We start from the raw sequence: 23,994 nt of genomic DNA, 5'->3' as shown, positions 1-23,994 counted from the left end.
AGATGGTGACAAGCTTATCTAGCTCAAGAGCCATACACAGCAATGCCAAGGTTTGCAAATTAATAAAAAGCCAACAGCATTACAGATAAATGTATTTTAATTAGGATTAAATACTATCTCAAGGTATCTTGAAATCGCACTTGTACTGTACTATCAACAGCCAGAGGCAATAAAAAATAAGTCTGAAAATGTAGAAGTTCTAGCATCCAACACATGACAGTAAGTGCTGCCATTTAAAGCAACAAACACCGCTCCCAAGAACAGATATTCTTAAAGGAAGAAGTTGTAACATTTTTGTATGACCAAAAACAACCAAAAAAAAAAAGTAATTTGAAGACCAGAAGAAATATATTAGTGCCTGCCTTTTTTAAAGGTTTTTTTTGTTGTTTTTTTCCTTTTTTTTTACATTAAATACAGTTTCCTTTAAAAGCAAGGTACTTTCTAAATTCATGGTTTATATACTGTATGTACACAAGAGCAGAACATTGTACAGTGTTTTTGGATAAAGCAGCACTAACTAGCTGTAAGCTGGTACGGTGTTGCTGACCCAAAAAGCAAGATGACAAGTTAAGCACTCTAGGAGAACTATCTCCATGGTTGGTATGAGAAAAGTAAAGTATCATGTATGTACAAAGTGACCTTTCACACAAACCCGGCCAACTCAGCATCATTTGCCGTGGAACTGCTCATGCTGCAGCTGATCAATGGGAGCCTGACTGCAAGAGCTGGTCTGAGACCCAAAGCAACCATTTCCTTTTCAGTAACAAGGTGCATCACCCATGCAGAGAGCACTTGCACAAGTCATTATTGCAACACATCACCCCTGGGCTCCGGGGGAGAGGATTCTTACTGCAGCCTCAAGCCAAAGGACACCTGCACTGCTTTTTCACTTTAGGAAATACCAAATGCCCCAACCAAACCGTGTGAAATTGAGATTAAAGCTACCTTAAGTATCTGTATGTGCACCTGGCCTTTCTGCCCACAGCTACAAATTAAAGCAGAAAGTTTGCACCCCACTATCACCAGTTCAGACTAAGGAGGAGTGGCAGTGATTTCCATCATTAGTGCAACATTAACTCCTATACTCTATCAAAGTGACTGACTGCTCTCCAACATGTGTATTCTGGTCTTACAAAACTGGTTTCAAGTTTGTAGCCTTGTAGGTTTTTTTAGTCTACCCCATTAAAAACCCCATTAAACTCAGGAGTAGTCTATGTCCTGTTCAAAGCCAATTGCATCAAAATATGACTTTTATTCTAGGGTTACCAGTGGGGCAGAGATTAAGGTTCTTCTTGTTACACATACTGTTAAACATCATTCAGCTTTATGCCTTCAGAAGAGGTTATTTGCTGTACTTTCAGGATGTTGTTCATCCTTGCCTTCCACACTACACTGGTTTAAGGAGCTGAATGTTTCTTCTTCGATGAGGACAGAAGTGAGACAACTTGTTTCTAAACTGCATAAACTTAAAGTTTCAAGTTTTAATGGTGTAAAAAATCTGACATTCAATTACAGTTAAGAGAAACTTGCTACACAGCAAACTGCATCCAAATCTACCAGTTACTGATGGGACCTTTAAATTAACCATCAACGAGTTATTCAAGGCATCCAGACCTGGAAACATCAGATCACCCAGCCAGTGAGCCAGCAACTCCCTCCCCCTTTTTCATGAGGCTTTAACAAGTGCAATAGATGTGACCTCAGCACTGGAGCCAATGACTCCAATCCCCAAAAAGGTTAGGGAGATCCTGTGTTAAGCCCAATGCAATATGCATTAGTGTCATGGAGCAGGAAGATCCCAGTGTCTACTTGTTAAAAGTTCACACAAACCATACAGATACAGACAGGATGAAACACAGACTCAAAAGGATCCATTATGCTTGAAGAAAATTCCAAATAAAATGACATCTTCTGCACAGCCCAGCCTCAGACACAGCCACACCTTTATCTAGTATAATAAACTCTGTAGTAAACTGTTTTTGACCTCCATAGAGAGTAGGAGTTGTCAAATTTAAGAAGATAAACTCCTCTCCCTGGGTACTGGTGGCTGCCAGCATACACTTCTTCGTGACAGTCTCGTCTGTACACAGGCACTATTTCATCTAGCTGAGGCTTGTTGGCATTCTTTTTGGCTTTTTCTTCACTGCTAGTATTTTCTGCAAGGGAAAAAAAAAAGAGGTGTCAGTGAACATGGGTGGGTGCTTTATGAAAGAAAGTCAGCCTAATCTCTAGGGGACAAAGCCATCTTTGTTAGTTTAGGAATGAGAGGGGTCACAGGGATTCATACCCAGGCTGGGGCTGAAGTACTCAGAAGCAGGAGGAACAGCAAACATGCTCACTTGATCATGATTTGAGCAGTTTGATATTGAAACTCACCACACCCATCTCCCCAGCACAGCCAGGTCAGTTTGTGGAGATGCCAAACTCTAGTTTTCAATATGACAATCCCCCACCACTGAAGTGCCATTACTTGGTAGTAATCCCAAAAAGCCACTGCTTCCTAGGTCAGCTCTTTCCAAGCAAATCACATGCTCATTCCAAAACGTTTTTGTGATGGTGTGCTGGACTCCCCCACAGGCCAAGGCTGTGACCTGTGTCTCAGCCACTAGCAGCACTTGCTCCCTGAGGCTGTTCTGCTGCAGCCTGAAGGAAACTTCCTGCCTAGAAACATCTCTAGAACAGCAGGACAGGATTGTTCCCAAGGTTTCAGAGTGCAGCTCCACTGTGCTCTGCTACACCATGGGTTTCAGCTCAGTGAATAGCTGACTTAGGAAAAGGATTTCCCCAGCCTCAGCTGCTTCAACCTGTCTGTGACCCAAGGAGGGGACTGAGGTTACCTGCAGAACTGCAGCTGCTATTCAAAACTGAAAACATGGCTCCAGCCAGATGGAAGCCAGGGAAAGCAGGAGATTACACAAGACCATCACTGGGGGTTTCCCTCACAGCAAAGCCCGACAGGTTACATACATTAGTGTGCTTACCTTCCTCTTCCTCCTCATCATCACTGGACTCGCTGACATGCACACTGACTGCAGTATTAGGGGAGTCTGTCCATTCAAAATACACCCCAAAACCAATGTCATAATTGTCTGTAGCAAACTCCCAAAAGAGGTAAGACCCCTCTTCATGAGTTGGGACTCTGACTGTGACCACCTCTCCTCGGCCCACTGTGATCACAGAGTCTGCATCCTGACGGATTTTCTCCTTGAAGTCTTTGATCTGGGGTCGTGTCCACATGGATGGGGCAGCAATCACTGGGACAGAATCTGGAGACAGGGGAGGAAATACTCCAGTTAGGCTTTGTTTCAGTTATTTATGCTGCATACTTAAGGGTGTGCCTTAGGAGCGCTTGAGGGCCCCAAGCATTAAAGCTGCTTCCAGGTGATTATTTTTAACAGAAGAAGCAAGTTTCAGCTCTGAAAAGATGTATGAACCAGTGCAATTTAGTTATAACACTACTAAATGCTACCAGTTCACCCATCCAGCACATTTAAAGCAACAGTGCTTATGCAGAAAAGCCTCAGAAGGCAAATGTACTGCTACAGGTGACAGGTTTATATTGCACAGAACCCTTCACTGGGAGGATCTTTACTCTGACCCACTTCAAATCAAACTGAGCACATTTCTGCCCAGAACAGCTTTGTGCTAGAACTTTTATGCCCCTTTCCTTCAAGTCTAGAGTGACAGAAGGTTCTGGATCCCATCAACTTTGCTGAAATGCTCCTCTTTCCCTCCCCTCCCAAAGCTGAGCTTTGTCTATGCAATATTATCCTCCCATGAGAGACAGCAGCCCCAAGAATAAAACCCAGCTTTTCCACAGGCAAATGAAGCCAAACAAACAACCACAGTAACCCTACTCGAGACACCTGAACCCTAAGAAAGGCTTTTGCTATTTATTTTTAATTAAGAAATTCAGCTAGTCCCACCTTTTGGTCCATTCTCCAGTGCTTCTTCCAAAACCTCTGGATCCAACTCTTTTTCAGGGCTGTCTGCATGTGCACTGGCCTGCCCATTGATGGATGGGGTGTCCCCTGGGGCAGGGCTGTTCACCTTTGATGCAGTAGTCAGGGGTGTCCCTGTCGCTGCCACCACTGCATCCTGCTGCTTCTGTAAGGCTGCCTAAAACAACAGGAATTGAAGTCAAGTACAACCAAATCCTTCCCAGCAGAAAGTACACAGAGAATTTAAAGAAAAAACCTCCCCCTTCAGCCTACAGGGGGGCTTGACCCAAGAGACCAGAAGCAGCACACATTAACCAGTGACATCTGCTCAGCCCCAAGGGATGTGAAGTCACTTGGTTCTAGGCTGGTGGATACAACCTGAACAAAAAAATAATTCAACTTTCAAATTAATTATGGTACACACAAACTCTTGCACTTAACTATGGAAGTTTTTCATTGCTATAACATTTCTATCAAAGTTGGAAGTGTGACTTGAGTGCTGGGTTTGTTTTGTTTTTTTTTTCTGGCTGGAAGGGATCCATCCAGCCTGAGCTCATCCAGGTCTAAAAAGAGCTGACTACTGAAGGTCTGTTAGCTACTTGCCAAGGATGAGTCAAGCAGAGAACTCTCTTGAGCAACCTCCCTGTCCCTTGTTACCAACCCAGAGAGACAACACAGGCTTTTTTGTTGGGACAGGGAAAAGATACAAGTGACAGTGCCACTTTAAAGGATAACCTAGCAATCACAAGATTTTGATGAGCAAATGGAATATAGGTATCCTACAGGAATATGAAGACAATATAGAAAAATATCAGTTAAGATTTCAAATTTAAGCCAATTGCACAGATGCTGTCCAGATTTCACTATCTCTACTACAGCGGTTTTGTGCACTGAGAGAAAGGTGGTGTGAACTTTTCTACACAGCTATTGCACACAGCCTTTCCAAGGTTAATTGCATCAGAAGCTGATCTCTAAGCAGAGCAGCACGTCCTAACTGCACTAACAGATCCCAGTGCACCTGGCTCACAGGCATCCAAATAAAGGATTCCTCAGAAGCATTACAGAAGCTACATGAGGGAAGCCCAAAGAGTAATTAAACAGGGCAGAAAGTCTCTGCCTTTCCTACACCACCTCAGCTCCATCCAGTCTTGGTTTGGCTTAGAAGGGAGCTATAAAGATCATCCAGCTCCACACCCCTGCCATGGGAATGGACACCTTCCACTAGACCAGGCTGCTCAAAGCTCCATCAAACCTGTCCATGAATACTTCTTGGGATGGGGCTTCCACAGCTTCTCTGGGCAATTTGTGCTAGTGTCTGACCACCCTCACTGTAAAAAAAAGGCTTCCTTATGTTCAGTCTAGAGCTCTCACAGATGCAAACCTCTGCCCTTTGTCCTGTCACTCCAGGCCCTGGTAAAAAGGTCTTTGTGTTTCTTACAAACCCGCTTCAGGTACTGAAAGGCTGCACTGAGGTCTCCCCAGAGCCTTCTCTTGCCCAGGCTGCACAGCCCCAGCTCCCTCAGCCTGGCTGCACAGCAGAGGTGCTTCAGCCCTCTGAACATCTTCATGGCTTCCTCTGGACCCGCTCCAACATGTCCACATCCTCCTTATGCTGGGGACCCCACAGCTGGATGCAGCACTGCAGGTGGGGTGCCATGAGAGCAGAGCAGAGGGGGAGAATCATCTCTCCCTCAGCCTTCCAGCCACACTTGTTTTCCTGCATCCCAGGATACAAATGACCTCCTGAGCTGCAGAAGCCCACTGCCAGCTCACACCCAGTGTTTCACTCACCAGGACAGCTCTGCAGGACAGCTCTCAGCCCATTCACCCCCAAGACTGCACTGATCCTGGGGAGTGCCCTGACTTGGCCCACACCAGGGGCCTTGTTGAACTTCATGAGGTTCACATGGCTCCCTTCCTTGGACATTTCTTTACTGAGAGTATCAGCCTCCACAAAATACAAATGACTTCACAGGAAATCAGTTACTGAACTGTAGGTCTTTAGCTCAAGTACAGAGCTCAGGCTGGCAGTTATAGTCTGTCCTCCCACCCAAATCACGAGCAGCTTATTGCAGGCAAGCAACTTCATCAGGTATTAGAGTGTGATGAAGTCAGGCAATAGGAGCAGGAGGAGAGAGAAGTCAGCAGTGCTCAGGCTGACAGGGAGAAGCAACCTCCAACCCAGCAGTGATGCTACAGTGCTGCATATGCATGATCAGCTAGAAACACAGGGCTGCCCACAGTTTGCTGCTCTGCACTGATCTTCAGGAGAGTCACCTGAAGAGGTCTGTTTGTGGTATTTATAGTTTGTTTTTTTTTTTAAATTTGTTTAGGATTTTTCTCTTGGGAAGCTGAGAAGCTTTAGAGAAAAAAATCCCCATTTTTTATCTCATTTGGGGTTTTTTTGTGTTGTGCTCATGTGTAAAATGTGCTTAGGAATTGTTTACTTACAAATAATTGTTTAATTAGTTTTTAGTGCAAGTTGTTTTAACTCATTAACTAATTAGTACAAAGCTGTGTTAGGAGTCTAAAAAGAGTTACAAGTTTTTATTATCATCTTTTTAGCATTCAATAAGTATTTTCTTAAAATTCTTTAGTATAGTATTCTTTAATATAATATAGTATTATAAAGTAATAAATTAACCTTCTAAAATCATAAGAGTCAAATGCATCATTCCTGCCTTCATCGAGGCAGTCCTTGCAAATACAGTATCTGTTCATGCTCAGATGCACTGGTGTGTCATTAAATTACACACACACATCACCAATGCTGCAGCAGAGCAGCTCACATTTCATCTCTAATAATTATATTGAACCAAGTCATTAGTAAAAAATGCTTAGTGTTTTCTTAATTAACAGCTGCTTCAGAAAACTACTCCAAAAGATGAAACAAATAAAGTGGCTTTGGTGCTTGAACCTGAAGCGGCACCAGTCACTAGCAGGGTAGCTCTCCCTGTGGCAATTATCTTTCCAAGGAGATAACAGCAGACAAGTTAATGTACCCCAGCGACAGCCTGGGTTACAGAGCCAGTGACAGTCTGGGACACAGAGCCCAGGCTCCCCAGCGACAGCCTGGGACACAGAGCCCAGGCTGCCCAGCCATACCTGCTGCTGTGCAAGCTGGACCTGGTAGAGCTGCTGCATGTACTGCTGGTAGTGCTGCTCCTGGAGCTGGCGGATGAGGATCTGCTGCTGCTCGTAGTTGCCGGGGTACTGCTGGGCCGCGTACTGCTGGAACTGCACGGCCGTCTGCGAGTTGAGCGCTGCCATGATCTGCTGCCTGCACGGCACGGGGAGCACACACAGCCTCAGCAGCAGCTCAGGCACCGGGCAGTGCCTGCACTCAGCTGCCTTTGAGGCCACTCAAAGCATTTAATTCCACGCTGCAAACCCAATTAAAATTAATCTACGTAAAGGACCAGTGTCACCATCATATTTTCTGGAAAAATCCCTCCGCCAGGATTTCTCTCCTGGGAAGCTGAGAAGCCTCAGAGAAAAAGGAAAGCAATATTATCTCATTTGCTTCTCCTGTGTTTTGCTGCTTTGGAATGTGGTTTGGAGATCATTTGTCCAACAGGTGATTGTTCACTGGTTTCATGTGAATTGTTTTTACTTATTGGCCAGTTGTGGCCCAGCTGTGTCGAGGCTCTGGAGAGAGTCACAAGTTTTTCATGATCATTCTTTGTAGCATTCTGTCTGTATCCTTTCTCTATTCTTCAGTATAGTTTTAGTATATCATAATCATATCATAAAATAATAAATTAGCCTTCTAAGAACATGGAGTCAGATTCATTCTTTCCTCCTCTGTCTGGGGAATCCAGAAAATACCTCAGACCAGAACCCAGAGCTAAGGCAGATACGAGTTTTGCCTAAAAATACGCTGAGAACATAAAGAAGGGAGCAACGTTTTCTACCCATTGTTTGGAAACATCAAATGTTAAAACAGCAAGAGCTCTTACATAATTTCAATCTGTAGCCTGATAAAGAGGCAGTGCTACACAAAACCCACATGACTAAATTTCTCAAACGAGCAAAAGAAAAAACCCCAAATAAGCTTTTTCCAGAAACCATCCTTCCAGCAGACCTTCTATAAATACTGGTAGTAGCAAACCTACTGTGGCACAGCACACCGATGCTTTTTGGTGAACCTAAGAAAAACACACCATGTAACTATCTTCGTTTTCCTGGTCAGTATGCAAAAAAACCACAAAAACATGACTGACAGTGGCCTAATTCAGGAACAACAACAACAAAAATGCTGCCAGGTGGGGCATCTGCATCTCCAGTAAACCCAACTGCTGAAACTTCAGGAGGAACACATGGCACATATACATATGTGTACATACATATACACAGGCTGTTTTTCTCCTCCCTCCAAAGAACTAACAGAAATCCCATGGCTAAATGACAAGATAGATCAAGGGCCTGTCATGTGTTACGTCCATCAGTGACCAGCTATCAGTGTTTCAGAGGAAGGAAGAAGTATCACACAACTGCAAGAAAAATTCTTTCCTTCTCACTCTTCTTCCATCCCCAAAAATCACATTCTAAAGCTTCAGTATTAGACTGGTCAAATACCCCAAAGAGCAGGCAGGATTTACGGCTTTTCAGCAAACTATGACCACTTTAGATACACTTTGTACCCACATTCCTTTTCTGTCTAAACTCTTTATCTCTGTAACCTGCTATGACCACTTAATACACAGCTGCCATTCATGTGAAAAACCCTCTCGACTTCAAGGCATACCACACTTCTTGTCACTTAGCACTGTGCAACACTTTTTATTGTATATATAAATTTATGTCTGTCTCTTACACTCCTCTGGCTCTCACCACGTTTAACGAGCAGCAAAACTTGTGGTTTAATTACTTGCTCCCTTCTCAAAACCACTACATAGCAAGCACTGGATCTACTTCAGAGCCACCCCCTGCAAAGACATTTTTACGGTGGAAAATAGTTGCTGAGTGATGTGGAACAGCTTTACTACTCTCTTAAATATTGCATGTGCAAAGCCAGATCTGTGCTTTCAGCATCTGGATGTGATGGGAACAATGAAATATAATTAGAACTGTGTGTGTGGTTGTGTGCAAGGGTCCCCAGGATGAGGGAAGAGACGAGAATCTTGACTCCATGTATCAGAAGGCTGATTTATTATATTATGATATATATTATATTAAAAATGCTATACTAAAAAAAAAGAATAGAGAAAATAATTCATCAGAAGGCTAGAAAGGAATAGAATGGAATGATAACAAAAGCTTGTGACTGCTCAGAGCCTCGACACAGCTGGACCAATGACTGGCTATTGTGTAAAAACAATCCACATGAGACCAATCACAGATGCACCTGTTGGTGCATCCAGACCACATTCCACAGCCATCAGATAGTTATTGTTTTTCTTTTCCTCTGAGGCTTCTCAGCTTCTCAGGAGAAAAAAAATCCTGGCAAAGGGATCTTCATAAAATATCACGGTGACAGAACTGTATATTCCAAGTATACAATTGTCTCAAAAGCAAGGCAGTTATTTTCTTCTAAGTGTTGTTTCCACTACTCACTTCTGCTGCTCCATCCGAAGTCGTTCCTCCTCTATTCTCCTCCTCTCCTCCTCTTCCCTCCTCAGTCTCTCCTCCTCTTCTCGCCTCCGTTTCTCTTCTTCCTTCTGTAAGCGCTCCCGCTCCTCCTCCTCACGCCGCCTCCGCTCTTCCTCTTCCCTCCTGCAACATCCACTCAATAAGCCATTTCAGCACTCCCACAATCCTAGGATGAGTTATTTTCAACATGCTGTTGCCTTTTGCCCGCCCAGTGAGGCTTTTTGTCTGGTACCATCTCCTCACACTTCAATTGGCCTGGAGAAGTGTCTTACTGGACATACAAAAAAATCAGATTATTGTAGAGTTTTGCTGCACTCAACAGCATGACAAGGGTAAATTCTGTGCTACAATTTCATATCCATGCTAACCTGTTACTATGCCACCTGTATTGCAGAAAAAAAATTGCCTGGAAGCTTTAAAGACATCTTCCAAACTTTCACATATGTTCAGTAATGATGTGGAGACTATGGCTTAATAATCACACCTGGAAGCAATAATAAGGCAGCCTTTATCAAGCTGCTAACCCATATTAGAAGAGTAGTTTAAAACTGACAATTTAATATTCTCTGTATATTTAGTCCACAGACACATTGGGACAGACATTTTGTGAAGCATTTCTTCTTAAGCAGATGACAGTATCAACAAAATTCTTAAAACTCCTAAAAAACCACCGATTACTGGCAAAGTAAAATGGCTTAAAGAGATCAAATGGTACCACAGCCTCCTACATTTCAAGCATTTCCCTTGCCAAAACAACTCCAACCCCAGCTAGCTGTGATACTGCCTGCAGGCCAAGAGTTACACGCTCCATAAATGCCAACACCAAAGCACCCAACTGTTACCTTTTCTTTTCTTGCTCTTCTTTCTCTATCTTGTGGGAGGTGACGTACGTTGAGAACAAGTGGCAGCACCTATGTAGGAGCTTGACAAATTCTGTCATAGCTTTTTGCTTTGACATGTTTCCAAGGGCAGCCCATTCCTTCCTGAGAGAGAGAATTCAGCTGAAATAACAGACTCGACTCTTTTTAAGCCAGTAGTAAGCACTGACAACCCAGCAAATGAAAAAAAAAAAAGTTGGAAGACCAGGAACCAAACACTATCATTTGCAGTTTCAGGGAACCAACAACTTCTTCACAAAGACAGTAAAATGTTCTCTTCTGCCTGCACAATGTTCTCTTTTCTTCTTTCAAATAGACATAACTCAGCTCTGACATGAAATTTCATATATCCCATCAATCCTACTTTGAATTCTGAGCCATGTCCAAAAACTTCCCAGCTACAAGTGAACCTGAAGTATTTTTTTAACCTCCTTCCACTCCAGTTTGTAGGAAAAAAGTATACATTTTCCTGAATGAACAAACATGGTAACAACTCTTGATTACAGCACGTCAGCTAGTTGAAAGAACCAGCCTTGTTCTTTCTAAGAAAAGCTACATCCCTTTGTGCAAAAGCAGTGCACTGGGTCCAGCTCAGAGAAGCCACTGCTGTGTTGCACATTGCCTCCAGTCTAGAACACTAAAAAGAGCAACAATGAACATGAGAAGTGCAGCCTGAGCTGCAAGCAACACAAGACCGAGACTTCCCAGGTCTCATAAAAAATTTACTCAGGGTTTGAATGCACCAGGTTTTAATTTTCTGACTTCAGAAATGAGCTTTGGTGTTAGGACAAGCTGTGATGAATGCTCCCACCACTGGCAAAAGCCTTGGCCTGCTGTAGCCATGGTGTGGAGCTCAGATGAAACATGGGTCTGCACATTAATGCAGCTTAAACTGCTATGAGAAACTGGACTGTCAGCAGAGCAGCTTCTAGTGTAGTTGAAAAAAAAATAATCTTCTGTTAGTTCCTGTACTGAACTGTGACTCACACTTCTTACACGTATTTGAAGAGGCCACTTTCACTTTCCACTAGCACAGCCACTTGAGATAACCCATACACTTGTAGAAATTGGATGATGTTATCTCCTCACAGGAAAAGCAGAGTTAAGACCAACAAAAGCACCAGCCCTTTTACCTTCTATCATTCCCCAGCACATCAAAGAATCCAACTTCTGGGCAAGTGTCAGGGTTGTAAGGTCCAAGCAGAACCTGCTTGTGCAGTGCCACAAGTTTGAGCTTTTCTTCATATGTTGGATGAAAGGCTTTGCCATCTTTTTCTGTAGTGGAAAAAAAAAAAAAAAGAAATTGTTACTGTTGTGATTAGTTAAGCACAGAATATGAATGAGTATGTTGCATAACCATGACCATGATTTCTACCATAAAGAAGAGAAAAAAAATGTTGAGTCACAAAAGGTTTGACAAATTGAGTCAGTTCTACTTAAAATTAGATCTGTCCAGAAGAAACACATCTACTTCAGCTAATGAAAACTTCAGCGTGGAGTGCTTTGCATCCCACTATCTACAGTCACTCATCAACACAGATATTTACATTAATTTGTTGAACATCACACCATATGGATCTATAACTCCAAAATATTTAAAAACCTTAAGTGAATTCAAATGTGTCTGCCAAGTCTACTCTAGCGTGCATAGGAAGGATTTCCACAAAGAAAGAGGTGATGTTAGCTTTATAAACTGCTCTCCTTTCATGCTCTTCACATTGATGAAAGCAGAACAACCGAGGTTGAAGGCAAGGAGAAGTGCAGAGAGAAAAAATTAAAGAGTCAAGGAGAGTTTTCCTCGAGGAAATCCAATTGCTGCCCTTGGCCAAGGCAGCTGGAACAGCCCCTCACCATGAAAAGCCTTGCAGCTGACTCCATCAGCTCCAACACAAACAGTGAACTCTGACAACAAGAAGGCAACATAAGCCTGAAAATGTTCCAGTGCCTCCACAGGAACATCTTCTGAAGCATTCCCAGTTGGATCCCACCATGCTTTTACTGGTAAGAAGATATTTGCATTGATTTAAAATGATCTATGAATTACTCAGCTAGGACTTACCTCAGCACATTTAAATTGTCAAAACAAATCAAAGAAACAGGCATTGCTGTGTGTGACTACACTGCTCATTAAGAAAAAGACATTTTTCTCAAACAGGAAAACAAATAAATATGCACCATCTCGTTTTGGAAGGAGAAATGAGGCAGCTACTAGCAGAGTAAAAGATAGCCACTTCCCATGGCTGCACTGCTCTCCATGTAACTGGGAGCTGGAGACAAAGCTGCCACTCATTCCCAGTTCTCCTTCGGAGCAAGGTGTTTACAGCCAAAAAGTGAACAGTCCACACCTAAATTTCAGGCTGACACATACTGCAAAAATTGCTTGGCTGACACTTGTGAATTAACAGGAAAAGAAGTGAATCCTAGAACTAGAGAGGAAGGAAAATACCCTTACTACAGTATTGAAAAACTCAGAGCAAATACTTCTGGGAATCAGAAACAATCCTAGTGGGAAACTGCTTGCAGGCCACAGCAAAAATTTGTCTATTTTTGACAGACAAAGTTCAGTACATTGCTGGACTTACTAAGCTGAAACATCAAAAGGAACTGCTACATGCATGCCATTTATTTTGAAGCCACAATCAAATGATTAGGAAAGCAAATATTTAATTACTTATTATCCATTCCTAGAAGTCCACATCACTGTTGCAGAATTTCAAGTATTTGCTCTTGTCCCAGTGTCACACAACCTTGCAGCAAATATAACTGCCAGCTTCAGAAACAGAAGCATTTCTCCCCAAAAATATCTACTTCCAAAAATATCTGGTGGGGTAGAAAAGGAGGGGGGATATAAAAACTGAACCAGAGTTTACTCAGCGTATACAATGAAAGGACAGGAGGCAGCTGACACAAACTGAAGTATAAGAAATAACATTTAAGCATTTTTATGGGGTTTTGTTTTGCTTGTTTGCTTGAAGTTGTTGGGGTCTTTTAAATGCTGTTGTGTTTTTGTTTTTTAAACTGAGAGTGATGGAGCACTGGAACTGATGGCCCGGAGACGTTTTTAAGTCTCCATGACTGAAGATGTTCAAAACCCAAAGAGAGACAGTGTCATGAAGCCTGAACGGAAAAGGAGGGCTAAATCTGACAATCCCCAGCAGTGCCTTCCCACCCCAAGTCGGTGATCCTGAAGGGATTCAAATCACCATATTCTGGTGAGCTTTCAATTCCTGCTCTCAGGCCTACCAAAGAGCTCTCTGGCCTTTCCTCAACTCTTCACACTTTACACCCAACTCAGAATTTATTTATTAGGTAACAAGCACATCCATTAGCCCAAATAACCAGCACCACTTTGAAATAATACTTAATATCCTGGGGCACTGTGCTACAAAGCAAGTCAATTGACAAAGGTACTGCACTGAAATTTTGCCAGGCTTCTGAGCAAAGCCTGATTCTCAAGGGGGTCCCTACAGCACAGTTAACTTTTCACAACCTGTGTACCAACATCTGCCTGGCAAAACACACAGCTATTTGCTGTACTAAACTGCTACCTGAGCCAGATATCATCACTACTTGAACTCACTCCTGAGGAGAGTTAAAGTGAAAAAAACCTTCATTTCCCATGCAATGCACAGCACATCTGCATTTTTACGGAACAGAGAAGTCAGACCTCATGCCCTAATTACTGTGAGAAGCCAAAATCTGCATTTACAAAGAATGGTGGCCCAAGGGAAGAACAACAAACATTAACTAAATCAGAGAGGGGAAAAGACAGAGGAGAAAAATACAAGACAAGCTTTCAGAGACTTGTAGGTAATGTGGCTCAGAAGCAAATTATCAGAAAAACACTTGCAGCCAGTCAGACAGTGAAGTTAAGTTTCATACTAACTATTTCCCAGTCGAACTCTACAGCACAAACCACACTGTATAATCACCCCAAAGATCAGGAATTGTTGGTGTTTAACTGAACCCAGAGGACCTGAATTCATCTGCAGAGTCAAATATGCCAAAAAGAGCATTAGTGTGTCTAGACAAGCAGAAGTGCCAAATGTATCCAAGCATCCGTGAAGGCGCCATTGAAGCAGGCATTAGCCACACACCTCACACAGCTGGGGGAAGTGGAAGAACATCAAAGAGCTCCAGGGAACACACTGAAAAATCCAAAGGACGTGCACAGCAGTACTATGCAGCAGCTGCACAACCCTCCCTATGCCACGGGCACCCCTGACCCAACAAGGCCAGGAAGATGCTCAGTTTTCAACCACAACAGCAAGATGAAGCTGTTACTAGTAATGCGAGGGGTTTATGTCACTGTGTGGCACTGTGTTATTGACATGGATTGATCAAAGCCTACAAATTCAGACACAAAGGAGTTTAAGAAATATGCTTAAGAGATTGCACTGTGCGAGATGCTGTTACTGCTCTGTAACTTCAGATTTTTTTCCCCCATTAGAAACACAGCACACCACGCTGCACCTTTCACTCCGACTTCACCTACTTCACCCACTTCAAATCCCTAATTCCATTGGGATAGCACTGAGTCGTGCAGAAGCAGCTAGAAAACAATTTGTGAAGAGTGATTTTTCACCTCATAGCTTTTAAAAGCAGAAGTCACATATGTTAATTCTATTCATTTGCAACGTTTTAATGAGCAAGACCAAAACTGAGAAGAGTGAGGACTGAACTGCTGCCTGCAGAGCCCATTTCACTCTTACACTCCTAATCCTCCTCTCCTGAAAAGAGTGTTCTGCCTCAACAGAAGAATTACTGACTGGCCCTTCCAATTAAATGTGATCAAAGCTCAACTTCACAAATGTAGATACATTATAGGGGTTTTCATATTCTTGACAACAAGAGCCTACTTAACTTACGGATTACAACCATACCATCAAATTAGTGCTCAAAAAAAAGAGGTCAAACAATTAATTGAGAAAGATGTTCTGCTGAAGTTGAAGATGCATTCTTGTTAGGATAAGAGGAAATGACTTAGACCAGTCAAAGAAAATCAGAGTACTTAACATTCCAGGAGAGCTTTTAGATACCAAAATGATATGGTTTGTGTACTGTCTGCTCAGATGTGCTGCACTGCAAATCACTTTAGACAGCGCATGAACACTTCAGGGACTGTCATATATTGAAGGTTGGGTGCAATGGTATTTCAATGACAGGATGTGGAAAACAACAAAGCCAGGTTGATCCTGGGAGAGATTTGCTGGCAGAGCTATGCAAGCCACCCTCTCCTGCTTGAGGGACAGAGCTTGAACAGGTTACCTTCACTGGCATAACTCGTACCAGCTCAGCAAGCAGAGGAAGCCATCAGGACACTTCTACCGTGCCAGATGCCCCAGGGCTCACAATTACAGGCAGTCCTAGAGACAAAGAAATGTACAATGACTGTAACATGACTGTTCTCCACTGGATCCAGCACAGTGGAGCAGCTTCTTAATGGCAGCTTCTAGTGCTGCCTGACCTGCACTAGGCTTAACAGAGCAGGAAGGGAAAGAGCGCATAAGAGAAAGAAAGAAGGCTTGGGTTTCCCACAGAAAAATGGACTGGAACACTGTTACCATTTATTTTCTATGCCTCTGTTATTCTGAAAAGCTCTCTTCACAAGCCATTATGAATCTTAAAAAAAAAAAAAAAGAAAAAAGACAGTGCACATCTCCTGCACAGCCTAAGGCCTGACAGTTGAAGTGACCCAGGGTGGAGCGTTTTTAAATCTGCTTTAGATTTGTCTTTATCAGAGACAGAATAAAGTAGCTTTTGAGTATCTGTAATATCCTAGCCTAGTTTCTGTTGTGTTTTGCTCATTGTTTATACACACTCTCAGCCTGCCTTGTCTCTGAGCAATTCTGTTACCTGCAGTATGCCACCACTGACAAGTGTCAGCAGTCACTGTAATCAGCAAACCCAAAGTATTTTTATCAGATTCAACTTCTCTTGGACGAAAGCACCCCAAGACTCACAGGCAGCTCGGGCTGTACACTGGAGCAGAAAAAAAGCTGCTTAACTAGCAGCATAGTTTTTAGAAGAATGGTCAGGAACAAGATCTCAGCACTGACCTATTACGATGGGCCTCCCTTCAGACTGATCTGTTGCCTCTTGAAGTACAGGAGGAATCCCTGTTTGCTCCTTGGCATGCACAGGGCTGCTAACCAAGCGTGCCCACTCCCACAGTTGTTCTGACAGCATGAAAATAAATTAGAAACGAGACCACTTATTTTTGGAGCTGTGCAGATATAGAACAAGCTGGCAGAATCAGCAACCCAAGTATTGCAAGCTCCTGTAGCTCCCCATCAGATCTATAAATAAAAATCTTTGTGTTAAGGCACTTGAAGGAAAAAAATCTACAGATGAAATGATGGGCAATGACTTAGTGTGATAAGGATAGAGAAACAAGATTTTCACTGGAAAGACTGACAACACAACTGAATGGGGAAAATTATCATCCTGTGAGCAAAACCATGAGTTACAAGAAATTGCAGAAGGTTAAAAAGGAGCAGGAGTAAGCTGAAACATGTTGATATTAAGTTTTGATTAAAAGAACAGCAACAAAGAAAAAACCATTGCTAAGAGAGCACAGGGCAAGGAACTGGAACCTGCACACCAAGTAACACCCCACAGACTTCACCATCAGAGAGGAGATAAAGCCAGAACATAAATTCTGTTAAAACATGATATAATAGATAGAGGTTATTGCTATGTAGCAACAATATAGATAAAGTCATTCACTGCACGTATCTCTTGCACTGTAAACACAAGTTCACACTGTAAAAACAGGTTCCCATAGAATATTCAACCCAAGACAGAAAAAGACCACAGCTGACCAAGACAAGGAATTTGCTGCTGCAGAGACATTTCTTTCCGCATCATTAAACACAACCAGAACTCTTAAAGCAACTTCTTCTACAGAAAGAAGAAAGAGACATTGAGTACAATGCTTCCACACCTGATAAGCTCTGATACCAGAGGGAAAAAAAAAAGATCTCATGATCCCTCATGTTTTTTACAGCTTAAAAAAGTAACACCTCTCTATATTAGCACACTCACAAAATAACTACTTTGTGGAAGGGCATCAGAACAGTCAAAGAACCAGGGCTTAAGAAAACTGCTTAGAGCCTTACATGCTCCTAACAACTACCAGGTGCAGGCCAGCCAATGTGAAGAAACACAGCTTTGTCCTTCCAGCAGTGTTTCCACCTGCCAGCAAGTGCTTGCCCTTAGAAGAGGCAGCGTCCCTGGGAGGTCATCTTGACTGCCACAAGACTGACCTTTCCAAGCGCACAGCTTGTCTTCCCTAGTGCAGGCATGAGGCTGGACTCCCTGCTCCACCTGAAGCAGTGTCCGCCTGAAAGCCACAGGAGCGACACAGTGCTGAAATGTGCTCAGTGTGTGAGCACGGCTCTTCCCTCCAAACCCCACAGCTCACTTCTCCCTCTGGAGGAAACCGAGTGTGGCAAGGTACGTCCACCTTCCCACAGAAGCAAACCTGGCTACGGGGGATCCCAGCAAAAGCACTCCAGGTCTGCACCCTCGGTATTTCACAGCTGCCTGCTGGGGTCATGGTGGCACCCAGAATCATAGAATCACTTAGGTTGGAAAAGACCTCTGAGACCGTCGAGTCCAGCTTCTGACCGAACACCACTGCACTGAGTGCCACATTCGCTCTTTCCTTAAACACCTCCACGGACGGTGACTCCACCACCTCCCTGTGCAGCGCATTCCATGGTCCAATCACCCTTTTTTGAGCAGAAATTCTTCGTAAAGTCCAACCTGAAGGTCCCCTGGCACAGCTCAAGGCTGTGTCCTCCCGTCCTGAGGCAGCAAAGCCATCCCTGGGGCTGGCACGCTGAGGAGAGGGCACGGCACCTCCGGCCAGCACCCGGGCGGGCAGCAGGCGCGGCACCGCTCACGGCGAGCGCTCCTCGCCCCGGTCCGCCAGCTTTCCCTTCCCGTGCCGCCGGCACGGAGCTCCGTCGCTCCGGTCTCAGCCGGGGTCTGCACACCCACCCCCGGCAGTGCCACACCGCGGCCCGGAGCAGCCGTCCGGCACCAGGCGAGGCGCACCCCCGCGGGCCGCCGGACGCGCCGCTCGCCCCGGCACACCGAGCCCTCCCGCGGCCCTCGGGGCACCCGGGGCTCGGCCTGAGCCCCGCAGGGCGATGCCGCCCGGGGCTCCCCGGTGCCGGCAGCTGCCCCGGTTCCGGGGGGCGGTGCGGGCCGGGCCGGGCTCACCTTTGAAGAAGCGCAGCGCCAGCCCGTAGAGCTCCTCCAGCGCGAAGCCCCAGCGCCGCTCCAGGCTCAGCGCCGCCTCCTCCGCCGCCTCGCCGCCGGCCTCCGCCGCGCCCGGGGAGCCGGGGCCCGCTCGGCCCCGCCCCGCCGCCGGCTCGCCCTGCGCCGGCCGCGCTTCGCAGGGCGGCACCTCGGCGTTGGGGCTCAGCGTCAGCCCGTCCACCGAGACCTCGAGCCGGTCCGAGCTCAGCACCGCCGCCATCCTCCTCCGCCGCCGCCTCCCACCCGCCCTCCGCCTCCTGCTCCGCTGCGGCGGCCACGTCCCGACTTCCCGTCCCCTCCGACCCGGATCTTCCGGGCCCGCCCCGCCCCGCCCCGGCAGCCGGGCCGCGGGATGCCCCGGGCGGGGGTGGATGGGGCTGGCGGCCGGCTGGGCCCCTCCCCTTCCCTCAGGGGCTCTGCCTGCTCCGGGGCCTGGGCTGCCGCACCCCGGCCATCCCGGGGCCGTGGGTGCCTGTGGGAGCCGCCGCTGGGCGCCCTGCCCGCGCTTCTTGGGTGCTTGGTTGATAATGGTTTTATAACAGCGATAGTGAGGACACACTGCGGGAGATGGGCCTGTTAAGACTGGAGAAGACAAGACGGAGAGGGAAGCTCATCAATGCATAAAAATATGTGAAAGTGGCGAGACTTTGGGTGGTGCCCGTGACAGGATGTGGAGCAATGGCCGTAAACTGCAACACAAGAAGTTCCACCTCAGCCTTCTGCACTGAGGCTGGCAGAGCACTGGAACAGCTGCCCAGGGAGGTCATGGAGTCCCCCTCTCTGGAGACCCCACCAAACCCCATTCAAACCTCACCTGGATGAGTTCTGTGTCACCTGCTGCAGGTGATCCTGCTTTGGGAGGGGGTTGGACTGGTGATCTCCCAAGGTCCCTTCCAACCTGGACAATTCTATGATTCTGTAAAAGCCTTTGGTCCAGCTGAAATGTGGTGTGGGGTCAGCCGCTGACCTCTTGTCCTCCTCTCTCAGAAATCATGCTTCAGGCCTCACACAGGAGAGGAAAGCAGTGAGCCAGAGAAGGGTAAAAAGAGCACAAGGCAATTACTTCTCCAAGAGCTGTGTCTGCAATTAGCTCATTCCCTTGTGACCGTGAAACACTGCTTACAATAATACTATTATCGTGTGCTGCGGAAGGGTTGAGAGTCGCTGCCATGCACGGCTGCAGAGGTTTTTTCCCAGCTCACACAATCTTGCTTGCAGGATTTTGAGAGAGCCTGTGTTAGCATGGAGTGCTTTTGGTCACATTTCTCAGCCAAACCACGATTCAGGCTGCACACCTGGCAAGTGGCACGTCCCTGCCTGGTGGTTCATGAAGGCAATGCTAAAGAAGACAACTGCACACCTCTGCAGCCTCCTTCAACTCAGGGGTCTTCCCAAAGCCTGTGCCCCCTTCTCGGGTTATCCCCTGGAGTTTGTCACACTGCCTGGTTTATCTGCCATTCAAAGTGGCTTTGGATCCATCTGTTGATCTCTCAGGAATGTTGAAGAAATTTCATTTTCACACTTTCAAAGTACTTAGAAGCCTTTGGATGAAAGGGACAGTGAAATACATTTGTTTACAAGAAATGTAAAGCTTTAAATTAAATTACTTCAGTTAGTATTTCTTGGGAGACAACGCCACTCAAGGCACTGTTTACTACACATGGGGCAGAATTCGGTTTGGATGATGAGTCACCTAAGCTTCAAAATAAATTTTACAACTAACTGGAAATCCTTTGTAGCCTCTTCACTAGCATTTTTGTTTACTGAGGTTCGAATATAACACCATGTAGTTTGTTTTTTCCTGCCAAAAACTGCAAAATGAGGCTGCACCATCCCCTTTTGTTGGCTGGAGCCCTCAGAGCACACAGTTCTCTGTACTGACTATTTGGTACTACCTCAAGACCAGTCTAACAACAGAACAGATGATTTTATCTCCCCATACAAGCCTGCACCCTGCCTTACAGGTCTGTCACTTCGGCATCATAGCCAGCTTCACTTTAACATTTAATAGTTAATTTGTAAATCACTTCTATTGAAATTTCAGCTTTCAAAGTTTTGATCTGACACATTTCCTTCTTGGCTTAAGGAATATGCACTTCATAAATATTTTCTTCTGGCATCAATTCTACACTTTAATCCGTAGTTCCTGCTTTAAGAAACTGAATTCTTTACCCTTAAAATGCATCCTTGGAGTGAGAGAAGCTGAAGTTCTACTGGCACCAGCAGATCAGCTTCCCCCACAAAGGGCACCATGAACTCTTGGAGAGGTCCCAGCTGCAGTGTCAGAGCAAGGTGTCTCTGAGAGAGCTGTGTCTGACTCAAGTTCCTTCAGGTGTAGGAAGGGGAAGTAGCTGTGAGATGGTATTTTAGGAAAAAATGGAAGTTTAAATCTTGTGAGGAGTCGGGAAGTCCTGGTCCGGGATCAGATAATACAAATGATGAAACATTTTTCTAGAAGAAAATTTTGAATTTGCGGCGATGGTTATTGGAGCTGACTGTTCCCTGGCATGCAACCAGTATGACTTGCAACACCTTCAGTGAATTGCTCATCAATCCTGTAAATGGAGACATATTTCCCACATGATTATGACAAAGAGTTCCCAATAATTTATGTGTTGGAGAAAACCCTTAGCTTAATTCACAGATAAGATGAAAATGCTAAGTTCAGCCAGTAAATTGTTCATTCATTTCTTGGAACGGCAGCTCCTGCGTGGGAAAAGAAACACAAAAGAAATACAAGTCCCAGAGAGGAAGTCTGGTCCTTTAAGTACAGTGCTCTCCAGTAATTTTATAGAGAACAAATCAATTATTTAATTCAAGCTGCTGAATGTTGGACAGTTAAAAATACCAACCTACTCACTGAAATTATACAGTAAAGAATCAAAACATTCATAGGGCAGTGGCCTCCTGTAAACAAACAGCTTCTTCCACTCCTCCTGGTACCAGAGCACCAGCCCTTCCTCCCAGGCAGCCCTGGATGAAACCCACGTTCTTCCTGTGGCTTTGGCTGTCCTTTGGAGGAGTCCCACTCGTGTGCTGGTGTCTAACAGAGGAAGAGCCCCACTTTGAGAGATGTGGCCTAACGTGGTGTTTGCTGCTGCAGCAGCAGCTGCTAAATATTTGATTACCTCAAAGGAACATCTCTGTGCAGCTGGGTCTGGCACTGTGCTATGGGCTCAGAAATGCAAATCTCTCACTCAGGAAATATTTTTATCGGTTTCTCAGGAATGGCTGCATTCAATAAACTGGGTGTGACCATCACTCCCAGCCCTAGTGCTATGGTAGCAGCCCAGGGCTTCCATAGCTGGGAAGGAGTGCAGTGCCTGGTAAGTAAGGCTACGTGTATCCCTGGGAGGGTGACTAGATTAATAGATTGAATAAATTCCTCAAAGTTTGGAAATTGAGTTGCTTTTGTGGGTATTAACAGGACTGACCTTTTTCCATAACATGACAGTCCTATTCCTCTTCTCACTGTCTTTGCTTTCTGTTCACGGGAGTTTTACTGACTGAATAGAACCAGGACCAGAGGGATCAAAGTGTTCAAGCTCTTTTGGTTTAATTAAAGGTTTTCTCTTTGTCTGCCTGCCTTTCCTTACAGGACAGAGATCAGCTGTCTGGTTAGGAGCTGGTCTGACACTCTCCACCCAGGGAGGCACTGTTACAGTGTAGTGGACTCCCAACTCTGCTAGAAACATGAAGAAAACCAAATTTTATTTGTGCTTATGTCTGATACAATCCAGACTAACAGTATGTTTTTGTATTCCCCTTATAGATCTGTTGATAACAGTCATTTCATAGAAATTTACTTTGGATGTTGGAAAACATCTTTTTCCAGGACTTAGAATGAATCACAGAGTCATCATTATCAGCTGCCCTTGTTGCCCATTTTGGTGACCACTCAACCTCATTTACCACCAAACTGCTCTTTTTTTTGTCTGCTTGTTGCTTTTCCTAAAGTTTAGGAGCTCATGGTGACCCTAACATATGTGTGACAGACAGCAGATGTTCTCAGTAACTCTTTAGATGTTCAGGACATGTTGAACTCAAGGCTGACACTCCAATGCCTTGCATTTCTGTGGTAATTTATGGTGACATTCACACCAATTTCTCTAATTTACTGTATGAAGTGCAGAATAAGTTGATTGGATGTAGGATCTTGGCAATGGCTTTTTAGCCATCTCAGCAAATCCTGCTGAAATCAGGTTTATTGGCAGGGTGCTCGAGCAACTCCTGAGGAAACGTACACGTGCTAAGGTCCATCTTCACTACATGTTCCCATTCTGAGAGACAACAAACATCCCAATGCACGGAGGCAGCTATCCCAGCTCCGGGTGACCATAAAAGAGCAGCTCAGCCTCATAAATGAAGCGATACCGGTTCCATTATCGCACGCTGATACGATTGCATCTGCTGCGGTGTAGCTGTGTAAACAGGCACGCCCTTCACAGGCACAGGACCCGGGAGAAGCAGCTCTGCACTTTTATCTCCAAGTCTTTGCCAAATGAGATATGGCCAGGAATTGGAGCACTTCCTGAATTTAACCAACTCCTCTAATGAAGTGATTTTACAGGAGAGAGAACAGGGAAATTGATGCAATTAGCAACTGCAATTTTGGCTGTGTGCCCAGAAGAAAACGTGAACCAACAGCCAGCTGAATAATTTCTATCCATGTAAATTCAGAGCACCTATGGATGCTCTTTTCAAACACATCCAGAAAGTGAATTGTACCTCTGTGGCAGGGTATGACCTCAACTAGCATGTGTCCCCAAGGAGGACAGAGGTGGCACACGGCTGTCCCTGAGCTCTGATGCTCCAGACATGTCCTCTTCTGTGCTGTGCTACATACCAGCTTCTTCCCTCCTGCGTCCTTTTCTTTTTTGGCTTTATTTTCAAATTAACTCTATCTACCTTTGAGACTCCAAGCTATCCAGTGGCACAGGAAATGCTAGGCAGAGAGGAGATTTCGCTGCAAAACTGCTGCCTCTCTCTTGGTGAGAGCAAGGCTGTGTGTGCAACACATGGCGCTATCCACGTCACTCTTTCTCTTCAGCAAACAGAAGGATAACACACCTTTCAAAAGCATGCAGTGAGCCTGGCCCTCTTCCTCTGATTATCAGACTCACTCTTTAATGGAGAGCGTGTGGCTGGTTCTCAGCTGCTCAGCCGTGGCTCACTTTTTTATGTTGTTGTTTGGGGTTATTTCCCCCGCTTTGAGTTAAACTGAGAATGAGGTTTCATGAGATGTCTGCAGCCCTGGCCTGCTCCCAGCCATACACCACACACTCCCATCAACATCCTGGTTGCCAGCTCTT

General features: G+C 45.1%; 1 protein-coding gene across 1 annotated transcript; it reads right to left on the bottom strand.

Moving 5' to 3' along the window:
- Nucleotides 1–1,194: 1,194 nt before the first annotated feature.
- Nucleotides 1,195–18,934, bottom strand: ACBD3 (acyl-CoA binding domain containing 3). The gene is made up of 8 exons (XM_038133190.1): nt 18,644–18,934; nt 11,545–11,686; nt 10,376–10,516; nt 9,498–9,656; nt 7,047–7,221; nt 3,927–4,119; nt 2,982–3,266; nt 1,195–2,156 (listed from the first exon to the last, which is right to left on the bottom strand). Exons 1-8 carry the CDS (start codon nt 18,900–18,902, stop codon nt 1,945–1,947), a joined length of 1,566 nt encoding a protein of 521 aa, XP_037989118.1. The 5' UTR covers nt 18,903–18,934; the 3' UTR covers nt 1,195–1,944.
- Between the last annotated feature and the right edge of the window lie 5,060 nt (nt 18,935–23,994).

Source organism: Motacilla alba, chromosome 3 (genome assembly GCF_015832195.1).
Source record: "Motacilla alba alba isolate MOTALB_02 chromosome 3, Motacilla_alba_V1.0_pri, whole genome shotgun sequence".
Taxonomy (NCBI): Eukaryota; Metazoa; Chordata; class Aves; order Passeriformes; family Motacillidae; genus Motacilla; species Motacilla alba.
This window is presented reverse-complemented; position numbering and strand designations above follow the sequence as displayed.